General features: G+C 43.2%; 1 protein-coding gene across 2 annotated transcripts in view; it reads left to right on the top strand.

Moving 5' to 3' along the window:
• The window catches only part of APBA2 (amyloid beta precursor protein binding family A member 2), a 656,749-nt gene that overhangs the window by 393,661 nt on the left and 247,902 nt on the right, over positions 1–15,186 (top strand). For both annotated transcript variants that reach the window (XM_073618863.1, XM_073618862.1), the window contains exon 4: positions 6,129–6,209. In XM_073618863.1, the coding sequence (XP_073474964.1) occupies positions 6,129–6,209 (81 nt within the window). The remainder of the gene's footprint in view (positions 1–6,128; positions 6,210–15,186) is intronic.

The following is a 15,186-nucleotide window of genomic DNA, read 5'->3' as shown; positions in this document are numbered from 1 at the left end:
CTTTATTGGCCGTTCTAACCCTGCTGGCCATGTTCAAATGCCATGAAATTCATTATGGTTAAAAAAATTTGCACGTAAATTTGCAGGACCCGGCAAACCTGAATCTCATAATAAAGATCTTCTTTCACCTATTGATGGCACATTTTGAGTTGTTAATGCAGAATTTAATTCAGCCTTTATTAAAAACTTAGCCCTCCCAAACTAATATACACAAAACCCCCCAACCCCAGTGAGCCCATATAGACTGGTATAGAGTCATCTCCCAAACATCTGCAGTGCCAGAATATAGGCTTATACAATTTTAGGAGGCCTCACCGGACATGTGTGGTCAGCGATAAGGAGGATTTCAGTTGGAGACGATGTAAACAGTGGACCAGTAAAAAGTCATGTTTGATATGACTAATATGTTTACAAGTTGGATCTTGCATCATTTTGTTATTGCTCTGAATATATAGAGATATATGCAGAATATTAGCTAACTGATACAAAGACAGGGCTGTGTCTCTCCAGGTGGAAATGATTGCTCCCTTCATCCTTGTGTTGCAGGTCCAGTCCGCAGCCTGAATAAGAGCCAATGGTTCAAGAAAGGTTGGCCGCACTCCCAGGTATGAAGCAGTGATAATTACTTTATTGAAGATAAAAATCCATCAAGATACATCATAAAGACATCATGAGACCTCTATGCAGGCATGGCAAGATTAACGCGTTTCACGAATCAAGGTTCGCTGAGTCATAATCTGGATTATAGATTAGGACTAAGTGAACCTTGATTTGTGAAACACGGTAATGTTGCCATGCCCGCATAGAGGTCTCATGATGTCTTTATGATGTGTCTTGATGGATTTTTATCTTCAATAAAGTAATTATCGCTGCTTCATACCTGGGAGAGCAGTCAACCTTTCTTGAACCATCTTAATATTAGCTACTTCTCCCAGTGGCTTAGTGCAATTACTTTCTCTCTCATAATTATTGAGAGCAGATATCAGCCACACAGGGAGCTGTTTTCAATGGATCATCCAACTCATAAAAGATCATTTGTTAAAGGAGAAGATAATTTGATAGTTGATTTGTTAAAGTGAATGCACACTTAGGTCCACTGAATTTTTTTTTGTTTCCTTGCCCAGGCATACTCTTTAACCAAGCTATCCCTGACCTTCCTAGCTGCTTGTAATGTGAAGTAATTCATTCTAAAACATCCCCAAAAATCACAACAAAAGCTCTATAGTCAGGTTTTGGTATCAGCTCATTAGTGGGCTGGCTGGCTGTCAAAATGTATTGCAATAGAAAAACCCACTGCCTCTGCTGTGAAATTTGAGCATTTCTCAATCATGCTTATACAAGCCTTATTAGAAAAAAACATTCTTCTGAAATTGTTTGACAATTGTTAGACCCAATTTTTCACAGATGCTCTTTTTATACCCAATCATGTTACTGACCTGTTGGCAATTAACCTAATTAGTTACAAAATGTTCTTGCAGCTCTTCCTTGTTAGTACCCCTTACTTTGAGAATTTTTTGCTGCCCTGTCCTAACTTTTTTGAGATGTATAGCTGATATTAGTTTCAAAATGACCTTATTTTTTTCTTAAAATTGTACATTTTCTCAGTTTAATATGTTTATCTATTTTCTTTTGTGAATATAATATGGGTTAATGAGATTTGCAGATCATTGCATTCTGTTTTTATGTAGATTTTTCCCAACTTTTTCTGAATTGGGGTTGTAAATACGGAGAAGAATCTGGGCTTGTTTATGAGCACATTCATACTGCAAGCACACTAACCCGGATCAGTTTAGTGTGTGGATAGCTGTCTGTTCCAGCTGCACTGAGTCGGCAGTAAGGGGCGGAGTGATGCATGTTTATTCACATCTCCCTTTTTTGTAAACTTTATGTGAAGTGCACAAAATTACACGTCATTCATATCACCATACAGGATAATGGTGTGGTGCACTGATGTATGGTGACATGCGATTCCTTCCTGTGCGCTGTGATAAAATGCAGCATGCCTGCATTTGATCGCAACTCACTGCACCACAGCTCCAGGCTGCGCCGCTGTGCGAACGGGCATGTGTTTCCATCTCTGTGGCAGCAGACCCTGACGGCTCCACAGTCGAACAAAGGCAATGACATCCCAGCATTTTTGACTCCATACAAGCCTTATTCACCTACCAAATGTGAGTTGCCATTTGTGGCTTGCAAATTTTATCTACAGGCTGCACTTAGAAGAGCTCTTTCTTTCCTCTTTTCTGTTATAGTGTACAGAGCCTGCTTCTGCTCATTGGAGAGCGTACCTTAAAGTGTTTGTTACCCCAACACTTCATATTCCTGATATGTGCCTGCTATACCATGTACTTGTATGAGAAAGTATCCTGTTCTTTTTGTATTGCTGCCTTTATGTGAAATCCCTGCTGTTCCCTTGTTTTCCTATTAAAACTGACCACACTAAGCAGGAGAGCACACCCTGGTCAGTTCTCTAGACATACCTCCCAACTTTTTGAGATGGGAATGAGGGATGCCTATCAGCAAAAGTATGTAGGTATAGGACACACCCCTTGCCATGCCCCTTTAAAGGAGAATTGTACAAAAAAACAATATTGGTTAAACCCACAAGTTTTTTTTGCCACTACTATTCCTTTATATTGGCTTTTGGAATTTACAAATGCAGCAATTTAGAAATCAGATGAAAGGTTTAACGCTGGGAAATACTTTTTGATAGATAAAAAGTGCATTTTATATACATCTATATAGATCAGACCAACATGAGGTACAAATGAGAAGGAATGAGGGACAGAGGGACATTGCTCCAAATCAGGGATAGTCCCTCAAAATAAGGGACAGTTGGGAGCTATGGTCTATTATACTGAAAATTATATTTCAGGAAACACAGCAGTATGCACAATTTGCATAGCCATGCATAGCAAAATCTAACTAGTACTCATATTCCTTTATTATTTCTGTTACTGGTCACTAAGTTCTAGCTAATTTTAGATAACTGTATAATTAGAAAGCTGTTGTGATTTTTCTGGTATGGTACTAAAATTGCTGACATGTGCAGAACAAAAGCAATGGGTCTGCTTATCATTTTCACCATGAATTAGCAAGCCAACCAGATACGTTAATTGGTCTGGGCAGCTAATGACAGGTGTGTGGCTGTAAATTAACATAATTGTTTTGGACAAGGAGTATGGAGAATGTAATTATCTTAAACGTGAAGCCATATTTTGTGTCTCTCACAAATACAATTTTAGATAGAAATCCAATAACTTACTAATAGATACTGTATGTTGTCTGGTGAAACATATTAAAATATATTGAACTATTATACTATTTTTATATTCTGATGAATAACATTCATAACAAAGTAGCAAGTTACTGCATTATTTCGATTTGTCAGTTTGTGTGTTATTTGTAAGAATATTATGTAGTGCTTCATTCTAAATAATGTATGGGGGTTATTTACTAAAGCTGGAGAGTGTGAAAACTGGTGCAACTCTGCATAGAAACCAATCACCTTCCAGATTTTATTGCCAAAGCTTAATTGAACAAGCTGAAGTTAGAAGCTGATTGGCTACCATGCACAGCTGCACCAGATTTTGAGTGCACCAGTTTCAGTAAATACGCCCCGTTGCTCCTTATTTTGCACTGCTTATTTTGCTAAGTGGTTAGCACTCCCTCCTGGAAGCACTAGGGTTGTCGGTTCAAATCCCAACCATGGTGCTACCTGCCTGGAGTTTTCATGTTCTCTCTGTGCCTGTGTGGGTTTCCTCCCACACTCCAAAGACATGATTGTAGGTAATTGGCGCCTGTCTAAATTGGCCCTAGTATGTATATGTATGAATGTGAGATAGGTACCTTAGTGAATGTACTATATATATGTAAAGCACTGCATAAATTGACAGCACATTATAAGTACCTGTAATATAACAATATAATATAATAACCTTTTGCAGTATGTAGAGCAGCCTTTTTCAACCAGGGTGCCCAGGCACCCTGGGGTGCCCTGAGACTTCTTCAGGGGTGCCTTGTCAAAATGCCTAACAATTGATCAAAAATGTTATACAAGCCAGCAGTTGGATCGAGCCTGCCTTTTATTTGCACAAAGCCACAGGTTTACATTATGCACCATTACCACTTTCTAGACACTGGCATCCTAACAACCAATGATGTCATCAGTTAATAAGGAGGATGTCTGTCGCCTCCACAGCATCTTTGTTTGACCTTCCTGTGCCCCTCTCCCTCGACACTGGGGCCACATTAGCTGACTGATGAAAAGAAATTGAGGGAGAAGAGAAACATTGGAATACTAGTCAGTACCAGTGTGCAAAAGTGTATTTGCTTTGGAAGAAAAACATCACCTCTAAAGGTTGGGTGTCCTACATGTGTGGATGTTGCTGTATTATGCAAAACCATTAGAATTGTTTTTTTACATTTAAGAATGGGGTGCCTTGAGATTGTCTATAATTTTAAAGGGTGCCTTGACTGAAAAAAGGTTGAGAAACACTGATGTAGAGAGATCACATTTTGATGGTTACAGGGTAGGGCAGCAATGTAAAGTAGGAGTTGCATTAATTTCACGACACGCGCATAGAAGAATTGTTACCTGTAACTGTTGTCTTGATTTGCCTCCGTCCCTAGCCTGTAAAGTCGAAGTCTGGTCAACAGCTAGCTAAGCTTAAATCTACTCCCATCCCCATTCTATCTCTATATTCAGTACCTTGTAGAGGAAAGATGTGTATACATGTATACTTACCTAAAATAATGGCCTTCCGGTCTAGTCAAGTGATCTCCCCCAGCTTCAGTGTAGAGGAGAGGCAGTGACAATGGCTGCGGATCCTGGGCAGTGTCATCACCCAAAGACTAAGGCCCCTTTCACACTGGGGCGGGAGCGACATTGGCGGTAAAATGACGCTATTTTTAGCACCGCTTTACCGTTGTTTTAGCGGCGCTATTCGGCCGCTAGCAGGGCAGTTTTAACCCTCGCTGGCGGCCGAAAAAGGGTTAAAACCGCCCACAAAGCACCGCCGCAGTATAGCCGCACTGCCCCATTGATTTCAATGGGCAGGAGTGCTTTAGGAGCGGTGTATACACCGCTCCCTTACTGCTCTAAAGATGCCGCTTGCAGGAGTTTTTTTCCATCCTGCAAGCGCACCGCTCCAGTGTGAAAGCCCTCGGGGCTTTCACACTGGAGACACAGCAGCGGCTGTTTCAGGGCGCTTTGCAGGCGCTGTTTTTAGTGCTGAAGCGCCTGCAAAGTGCCCCAGTGTGAAAGGGGCCTTACTATGGGGCATCAGTTCACTGTCACTCCTCTCCCCGAAGCAAACCCTGGGACCCAATCATGTGGCCACCCTTAAATTAACTAAGTATACACATCTTTCCATTAGAATAGGGCTTAGAATTGGGATGGGAGTAGGTTTAAATTGTAATTAAACCAACATCATTAAAAACTATCAATAAATGCTGTATTACATGCTGTTCATACTCAGTCACTATGGGATTCGTTTTCTGTATTCTGCAAAAAAACTGGTTGATCCTGCTGTTCTCTGTCCCCCCCTCTTGTCCATGTCCCCACTGCAGTTGGAGATTTTTCAGAGCAGTGTTGATAGTTAATGCACATGCTCAGTTTTCAGTGTATATTCTACCCTACCACATCTGAGCAGCCCATGTAACTATAGAGTCACACATGTGGGCGTATACACAGTGGTAAATGACAACCCACTCCCTCCCTCCTCCATGCCCACCAACCAGCTAAACACAATTGGAATGTGATATTACATCTTGATTGATGAAGACTTCACCTCCCTCCTATTCTAATACACAGGCTGGAGGGAATTCAAATTGGTAATATTGGAGCTGTAAAATTTTGGCTATACCTGTGCTACAGTGTACACCAGTGGTTATAGATGTACAGGTGGCTAAAAGGGGCAAAAATAAATTATTTGTATGACTCTAACCTACTTACTCATAAGCAAAGAGCTCCTTGTTTTTTCGTTTTGTGTTAAAACGGAGGACGTGTGAAACCCTTTTGTTATTAAAATCAATACTTGTTGGTAACTAATAAATTTAGTCCTGATTTTTTTTTTTTTTTTTTTTTTTTGAGAAACATGTGTAACAAAGAGTCTTTTTATATCTAGGTGTGTAACAGTGCAGAGCAGCCCAGAAAACAGCAGCGTTCTGACCTTAATGGCCCAATTGATAACAACAATGTGCAAGAGGTAAGCAGTGCTGTATTTGTCTAGTACAAAGCCTTACATACGGATTTCTTAGAGATTACGATGTTCATGATCCATTATGAATCTCTACAGGAAATTTTTTTCAAAGGTTGATGATTATTCACAAAAGACATCTGCTTCATTTTACATTTGCAGTGTCAATAACTGTTGCATTAAAGAGGTTGTAAAGTCAGAAGGTTTTTTTATTTTAATGCATTCTATGGATTCAGTTAGCATGAACTATTTTTAATCCTTATGCTGCTAGTATTTGTCTATGTATATAGGAAGGTATATGATATTTACTTGTTTTAAACTTTTTTTGAATAATTCTTCGTTTGCTTCCTGGTTTCTGGCCTAGGCAAAATGATGTCATACATCCCAGGAGTCTTTATGGGCTTTTTTTCTTTCATCTGGAGGAAGGCATCGCTGGAGGAAGGGTTTTCTCAGCTAAGCACACCCTCCGGCCTCCTTGCCTGAGCTAAGGGCAGATGGATTCCAGGGAAGTAACTGCTACATGAATCATCTGCCCTTACTCAAGTTGGACTGGGTTAGAAATGCTAGTTTGCTCAGATACAGTTTAAAGTGGTTGTAAAGGCAGAAGGTTTTTTTTATCTTAATGCATTCTATGCATTAAGACAAAAAACTTTCTGTGTGCAGCAGCCCCCTATGCCACCCTAATACTTACCTGAGCCCACCTCTATCCAGCGATGTCCACGAGTGCCTTGGCCATTCCAGGACTCTCCTGATTGGCTGAGACACAGCAGCAGTGCCATTTGCTCCTCTAGCTGTCAATCTGTTAAGGAAATGATTAAGAGCTCCAATCGAGCCCAAGGTTATCTGCTGCTGTCTCTAATTGAAAGTGTTGATATGCATGCATATAAAAGTAAACACTCTGAGACACGCTCAGCTCCGTTACTTGTTACACTTCTAATTTATTCAAGGCGGTGCTAATGTTTTATACACACAAATACGTCATTGCTATGTTAGTCTAATAGATACATCTCATTGGTTAAGATAGAAAAAGAAAATGGAGAATCTTCATAACGAGGTCTGACTGTCTTTGGTTTTATCTTCAGTTCCGCGTTCTTCTGATGTGTGGGATGTAGGGGGTACCCGCCATCTTGAGAAAATATAGGAACAGAGCAAACCTGTATACTTATATAATGAGTAAGGAGAAAAATATGTATGCACATAAGAAAATAGACATTTTCAGATTACTATTATTATTATCTACATCACATTCCTTCACAATCCCCCCTAAAATGACTATTTTCTCTTTTCTGTCCCTAATACTAAAGGTCCCACTTTGGCCTGGCCCTTCTCCTCAGCAACTCTTTTAGGCTGTATATAGAATTGGGCAACAACTGTTCACTTCCCTCCTCGATACAGCTGGAGAGGTGCAGTCAGGCGCTATCTATCCCTATAACCCTATAGGATTGTGAGATTTTGGACAGGCAGTGACTGTAGAGGAGTGAAGGGTTTGTCATCTTCCATCATAAGGAGGTCCTCTTCTTCTTGGTGGAGAAATGTAGGTGTGCTATTGTCTACAGCCTTGCTCATTAACTTTTTACAAAAGGTAGAATACAGCATACAATCAGGGCTAAAAGAACCAGGATTATTAATACCGTTACCCGTATCTGGGCGAGCACCTTCTGCCACCCACTCATCCAGCTAAAATATTGGTCCCATGGGTCTGTGATACCTGAGTTCTTCTTCAACTCCAGTGACAGATCTTCTAATTTCTTTATAGCTAGAGTAACCTTACCATTTGGGCCAGTATTATCAGGAATGTATGTACAACAGGTTCCCGTTTTTTCCTATGATTTTACAAAACACCTCCTTTCCCAGCTAGCACCATGTCTAAGGCCATCCGGTCCTGGAATGTCATGTAGGAAGTGGGGGCTAACTGGTCAGCAATTCGCTGGAGGGCATCTTTAGAGTAATTTACAAATCTCTGTTGGTTATAATATGTGTAGTGTCATGTCACCTAGAGGCTGGGTGACAGATGCACACCGTTGGGATCAGGAGTGCACTGCAAGGTAGTGGACCCTACGGCTGACTGCTGCGGATTGTACCCTGGGAGGTTCAGGAAGCAGGTCTACTGGATCACTGACACAGATCCCACTGGGAGCTAGAGCATAGATTCCCCAGGGCGCGGAGTCTAAGAACCAGCAGGTGTTCACCAGAGCCTCTAGTGGTGAGGATGGACTGCGCTGCAGTCTGGCTCCAGGTCGCGGCCCCCAGGGTCTCACAGCTCACGCTCACGGTAGACTACAGGAGAAGAGGAAGGAGGGAGCTGGCTGGAACATCAGGGTCACAGGCAAACAGGGATGGCCGGGAACAGGCCAAAGTCGGTAACAGAAATCAGATGTAGGAAACATAGCAAGTACACACAGAGGCTAACACACAGTGGTTGATCAGCACTGCTGGCTTGCAGTGCACAGGTTAATATAGGGTTCCCTGATAGGGCCTGGGGTGGGGCCATGCTTATAGGAGAGGTTACAAAAGCAGTCTGGTGAGGGTCAGCTGGTCTCTAGAGATGAACACATGGAGACAGGTATGCTGATCGACAAACTCTATTGCATAACCATGACATGTAGTTAATCCAATCTACATTCTTGCTGACAGTTGTTATGGGGATCAAAGACTCAAAACCAGCTTTTACCTGATCCCTGGCTTTAAACTCATCAGGGACCCCCCTTGTAACCCCTATGACATGTATGTATACATGAGGATCAAAGCTTCCGGAGAGAGCTGCTCGCTTCCTCCTCTGACTGTGTGCTGGGTCAGTGCATGTATCAGGGGTATCTTTGGTTAGGATATGGGGGCTTTCTATTTTCATCTTTTTTGTCTAATGCACTCTGTGGTCGCCCAGTCTGGCCCTGTGTTCCAACCCACTGGCCCCCACAGAAACCACAACTCTGTCCCCAGTAACTGTCTGTGTGGCATACATATATGTCCTTACCGTCAGGGATATCACTGTACCAATGGCATCACCATGAAGGGTCAAACGGACAAGGTACTATGTCACAGTAATCTAAGGTAAAGGTGGTCACATGTGTACCTGAAGAGTTACACCAAAACGTAATTATGTTATCATTTTTGTGATGGCCACCTTCTGGGCCCCTCCCCCCTAGATCAAACAGAAAAAGGATATGCAGCACCCAAAAACACGCTCTCCTGCAGTGATAAGCGTGCATTCAGGTGTTCTTCCTGGCCAACTTTGACTGAGGTGGCTGTGGTCAGCAAAACTTGGAATGGACCATCATAACTTGGCTCAAGTATCTCCAGACAGTAGTTGGTGTGTTCCTGTATCTAATTCAGGATCTGGAATGGAAGAAAACACCTAGACATGCATTCAGGTTAATTCTCGTGATAATGTGGTTACATAATTAGTCAACACATCAGACTGTAACTGTAACTGTTGTGGAAAGTAACAACCAAGTCTGGGAGCTGAACCAAACAAAATTTCATAAGGGGATAGGGCATGTTTCCCCTGGGGGTGTGTCTGACACTGAACAGGGCAATGGGCTAACTGTCTGGCCAACTCATGTTAGTCTCTTGGGCCATCTTTAACATCCTGTTTTTAGTGTCCCATTCATCCTTTCTACCTTCCCGCTACTTTGAGGGTGGTATGGGATGTGTAGTGCCAACTGAACCCCCAGTGCTGCCCAAATCTCTTTAGTAAGGGTTGTTGTTAGGGCTGGTCTTGGTTGAATATGGCAACAACGTCATGGGGAGCAAGCAGAACGAGGCAGTGTCCGAGGACCAAGTTCAAAGTTTTGTCAAGCAAGGCTTGTGTAGCAAAGCCAGCTCACAGACACAATAGGCCTCCTCTTGCTACCACATCCAGTCGACAGGAATAATATCCTACAGGGCGTAGGCTGATGCCGTGTGATTGGGTGAGTACACCTGCAGCATGTCCCAGACGTTCGGATACAAAGAACTTGAGCGTTTTGCCATAGGCTGGGAGCCCTAGCGCCGGGGGTGGCGCACTTAAAGGCTTCAAACTTTAGATATTTCTTCAGGAGACATCTGGAAGGGTCTGATTGCAGAGCATCAGTAGGAAGGCTTCTGGAATCCATGCTCTGCACTCGGAAATTAGTCCAAGGAAAATGACAGGTGTTGAGCACCACTGCAATTTGGGCTTTGAGGCTCTGCAGCCCTGGTTGGCAAGATAGCACAACAGGCTTTCTGAGGTGACTTCAACAGGGGGTGAGTCAGCTGGACAAAGGAGAAGGTCATCAACACGTTGGAAGAGAATCACTTCCGGGTGTTCCTCTTGTCATGTGTCAAGGATGATAGCCATAGCTTTTGCAAACTGGCTTGGAAAGTTCTGTGCCCCTTGTGGCACAACTGTTTAGGTATGTTGCCGTTTCTTTCCGTGGATGAATGCGAAAAGGTACCAGCAGGAGGGGTGAGGGTGGACACTGAAGGAAACGTTTGTAAGGTCCATCTCTGTGAGGTACTTTGCAGTCAAAGGCATCCACAGTAGGTACCTGGTTCTCTTTTTAGGATTCTCTTCTTGGGGTTATTGTGGTTTCCGGGGCAATGAAGCGCCCTCTTTTAGCTTGACTGAAACTGGTGGCACCTTTAAGTTACCGTTGTCTTCCGGTCCTGTGGACCATAGGCACGCAGGGATTCTGTCAAGTACTTCCTACAGTATTGAACTTGAAGTTTTTGCTTCAGTAAGTGTCATCAGGAGAGGCTGAGAACACAAAGCAGATGAGTCTTCTAAAGATAGGGGAGTATGTAACTTCACCCCCCCTTCAGGCGTGTCCTGATTGAGGCCTGTAGTCCGGACAACACATCAGCTCCTAGTAGATTTAAGGGACATGTAGAGGACACCACAAATCTGGCAAGCAAATCAGGAAGTGGACTGGAGCGGGGCACCCCATCCATTCCTACGCAGGAAACATCAATAGTGGAAAGGAAAGAATTATTAGGCAGGTTCACCGCCCTCAACACACTTTTTGCTGCACCCCTGTCAATGAGGAAAGTGGTAGGTTTTTTCGTCTGGGACATCTTGGGGCTCTGCATTCTTTTCTGAAGTGACCCCGTTTCCCACAGTTGTAACAGGTGATCCTTTCCCTGGTATTGGGCAGTGGTGGTGGACTAGTGTAGGCGGGATCTTCGTCATGGGTTACCATGAGGGGCGTTGGTTTTTTACCTTTTTGATTTTCTATACCTCTGGTCACCAACAATAAATCAGACATTTTCATTGAATGGTATTCAGGGCGGGCCACCATCAGGCCTTTTCTGATATCCTCTCTGAGCCCTGAAACAAAAGCAGTTGATAACATGTGTGTGTGTGCCTTTATGAGTCTAGCATGATACTTCTTCACAGACTCCCCTTTATCTTGGGTAATATCTTGGATTGTGGTGGTCTGATCCGTCAACTTCTCCTTTGCCCAGTCGTTGGAGTTGTGCACAGAACTCCACGCCTGAGGTGTAGGAAGTGGCACTTGTCAGGCTGGCATCATTGAAGGCCGTCTGCATGACTGGCCAAAAGACATGTCCTGCTTTGATTTGGCATAGGCTGATCAAGTCTCTCCAGGCAGCTGAGTAAGTTTCTTGTATCTGCACTATCCTGTGGTAGAAGGGAATTGGCTGCTTCTCTGGGTCAGGCAGACTTGTCACTAAGGCCGCTGCTTGTGATAGAGTAAAAGCGACATACATCACTGGTGCCCCTTCTGGTAACCGAGACTGTTGTTGGGGCGGGGGCTGGCAAGGGGCACTGTTCCTTACGGTTGCCAGCATGTGTTTGAGATCCTCTCGGAACTGAGAGTCTGGAGCCGGATTGGGGGTTAAATCAGTGGGTGGCTTTGCTGCCTGCTGTTGGGCTTCCCACTCAGATGCTTCTTCATTATTAACATATCCGGCCTGGGAATGTGATGCTCCCGTATTGGGGAAGACAGGTGTGTGGTATGAACCATCTTGGTTTAAAACAGGGAGGGCTGGGTACAAGCTGTTTAAGCTTACTGGGTGTACCAAGATGGCCGCCGGCAGGAAGTGCACTGGACTGGGTAGAAAGTGAAGGCATGGGTGCACTAAGATGGCCGCTGGGCTGAGTTGTCACAGTGGGTTGTGCTTGGGTGGTGAGAAAGGAGTGGTTGTTAGACGGAGGGCAGTGCTGTCCCTCCCCTCCTTTGTTTCAAGTTCCAACATATCATCAGCTCTGTGATACACATACATAATACAATCGCCATCTTTCTTAACTTCCTTTATCCAATTTTCTTTATCACACAGGATTTTTCTCCCCGTTTCTTTAGCAACATAACTTTCGCCACTTCGTTCAACTTTGTTAACTATTTCAACATCTTCTTCTCTCCTTCTTTGCAATATGACTTTCTTTACAATATCACTTTCTTTTCTCTCTCTCTTTCTTGGCTAACGGCTTGAGAAGAGAATACATACAACCAAGGGGTTAATATTTTTTCTCAGTGTTCTTATCAACAAATTCCTTCGGTGGGGGCACATAAGACTAATGTACGGTTAATCTCAGAACAAGAACAAACACGTCAGGGGTAATAGGGAGCAACGTAGCAAACAGTAAATCACAAATACAATCACGACAGGACTTTACACCTGCCACTCTTCGAACTGCAAAATTTCAGCAGGCTAAAATAACCACAAGGGCAGACCACCCTGCAAAAATAAACCCGTTTTATAGACGTTTGCTACAAGGGAAACCATCTCATTCCAGAGACCGATAGCTCATCTGGAGATGAGACCACACATTCACACATGTAGCACTTTAGACTGCAAAGCCAGCAGCTAAAATAACCCTCAAAGGTTCGTTAAAACCCCAGAGTAAACCCGTTTATAAACGTTTGCTACAAGGGAAACCATCTCATTCCAGAGACCACACATTCACACATGTAGCACCCTTAGACTGCTGAGTTTCGTAGCCCAAAGAATGGCAGACAGTGAACAAATACAGTCAGCAGAAACCCATCAGCAGGTTCGTTAAAACAACCTCAGGCGAGGAAATACCTGCCTCTAAGACAGTCTCAGCATACCGACAGAATCCAGCCGTCAACCGAAAGATAAGAGAGTCGTACAGTGGTAAGAATATAAATCAAACTTACCGGTACTGTTAGGGCTGCGCAAAGACCCCCTCTGTTATCTTTCAATTAACGCCCGAATGCTTGTCGCGGTATGGCTTCGACTGTAGCCTGAGGTCCCGGGTTTCGGCACCATCTGTTAAGGAAATGATTAAGAGCTCCAATCGAGCCCAAGGTTATCTGCTGCTGTCTCTAATTGAAAGTGTTGATATGCATGCATATAAAAGTAAACACTCTGAGACACGCTCAGCTCCGTTACTTGTTACACTTCTAATTTATTCAAGGCGGTGCTAATGTTTTATACACACAAATACGTCATTGCTATGTTAGTCTAATAGATACATCTCATTGGTTAAGATAGAAAAAGAAAATGGAGAATCTTCATAACGAGGTCTGACTGTCTTTGGTTTTATCTTCAGTTCCGCGTTCTTCTGATGTGTGGGATGTAGGGGGTACCCGCCATCTTGAGAAAATATAGGAACAGAGCAAACCTGTATACTTATATAATGAGTAAGGAGAAAAATATGTATGCACATAAGAAAATAGACATTTTCAGATTACTATTATTATTATCTACATCACATTCCTTCACAAATCAAACTCAGTTAGCCAAAGAGAGAGATAGGGCGGCGCCGAACCGCCGCTCCATGTGTGAATGGATACATGGAGCTGCAGCTCAGCTCAGCTCAGGTGCCCACAAAGCAAGCTGCTTGCTGTCGGGGCACTCCACAGGAGGGAGGGGCCAGGAGCTTCACCCAGGGACCCGAGAAGAGGAGGATCTGGGCTGTCCTGTGCAAAACCACTGCACAGAGCAGGTAAGTATAACGTTTGTTATTTTAAAGAAAAAAAATAAACTTTACAATCACTTTAAGTTCTGCTTTAACACCAATATTGTCCCCATATAGAACTTTTGTTAGATGTCCTTGCGCCATTAACAAGGGGTCGCGATAATGTCGACTTACCATGGTTATTTTTGTGCCACTAGATTTCAATGGTGAATGCCTACGCTTCCTTTTTTGGCAATATATTTCACTACTTTTGAAAATGTTCTTGTTGTGCTTCCTTTGTTTTAGACCCTTCAAATTCCATTCATTTAATTTGTATTTATTGCCTTTTTTTTTTACAAGCAGGCAATAAAATTATTTAACTGCCTTGCTTCAGAAATGGATGCGCGTTCTCTTTTTGAGGAAAGGTCTTGTGGGAAGTCGTATGAAGGGAGTAAAGGCAGAGCTGGTAATTTTATGACCCGTTCAGCTTATCTACAGAATTCAGTAGATTACCTAGCATTCTCAGTTTAAATATTAAAGCGACTGGGAAGTAATTATGTCTGTACTGAAGAGCGGTTACGTTTAGTGACAGGTAAAATAAATTTAGATGCCCATTCAAGATGAAAATCAAAATAATTGAATCAGCAACGGTATGACTTTGTAAAAGAAAGTAAAGTGATAATCCAAATGATCTTAGCCATAACAATATATAGCACAATGTCTGTGAATAAAATAAATGAAAAAAAAATCTAAATATACAACTGCAAAAAAGCTAAGTGAAAAATGTAAGTCACCTCTTTGCTCTCCATTAAAGCGGGGTTCCAGTCGTTTTTGTGTTTATTAAAAGTCAGCAGCTACAAAAAGTGTAGCTGCGGCCTTTAATAACCACACACTCACCTGTCCCATGATCCAGCGATGCGACCGCCCAAACCCTCGATTCTCTCCCTCGCCTCTCCCCGGCGCTGGCATCACAAGTGTGGACACCCAGCTGTGACACCTTGAGGCGTCACAGCCAGGTGTGCACTGCGCAAGCGCGAGTCGTGTTGTGCCTCCTCAGTGGCCAGACATTCTTCTAGAACCTGTGACGTGTCCCAGAAGATTGCAGGGAGAGGAGAACTTCCGCTGGAGTCCCCTAGGTGGCCCGAG

Source organism: Aquarana catesbeiana, linkage group LG03, assembly GCF_042186555.1.
Source record: "Aquarana catesbeiana isolate 2022-GZ linkage group LG03, ASM4218655v1, whole genome shotgun sequence".
In the NCBI taxonomy this organism is placed as follows: domain Eukaryota; kingdom Metazoa; phylum Chordata; class Amphibia; order Anura; family Ranidae; genus Aquarana; species Aquarana catesbeiana.
This window is presented reverse-complemented; position numbering and strand designations above follow the sequence as displayed.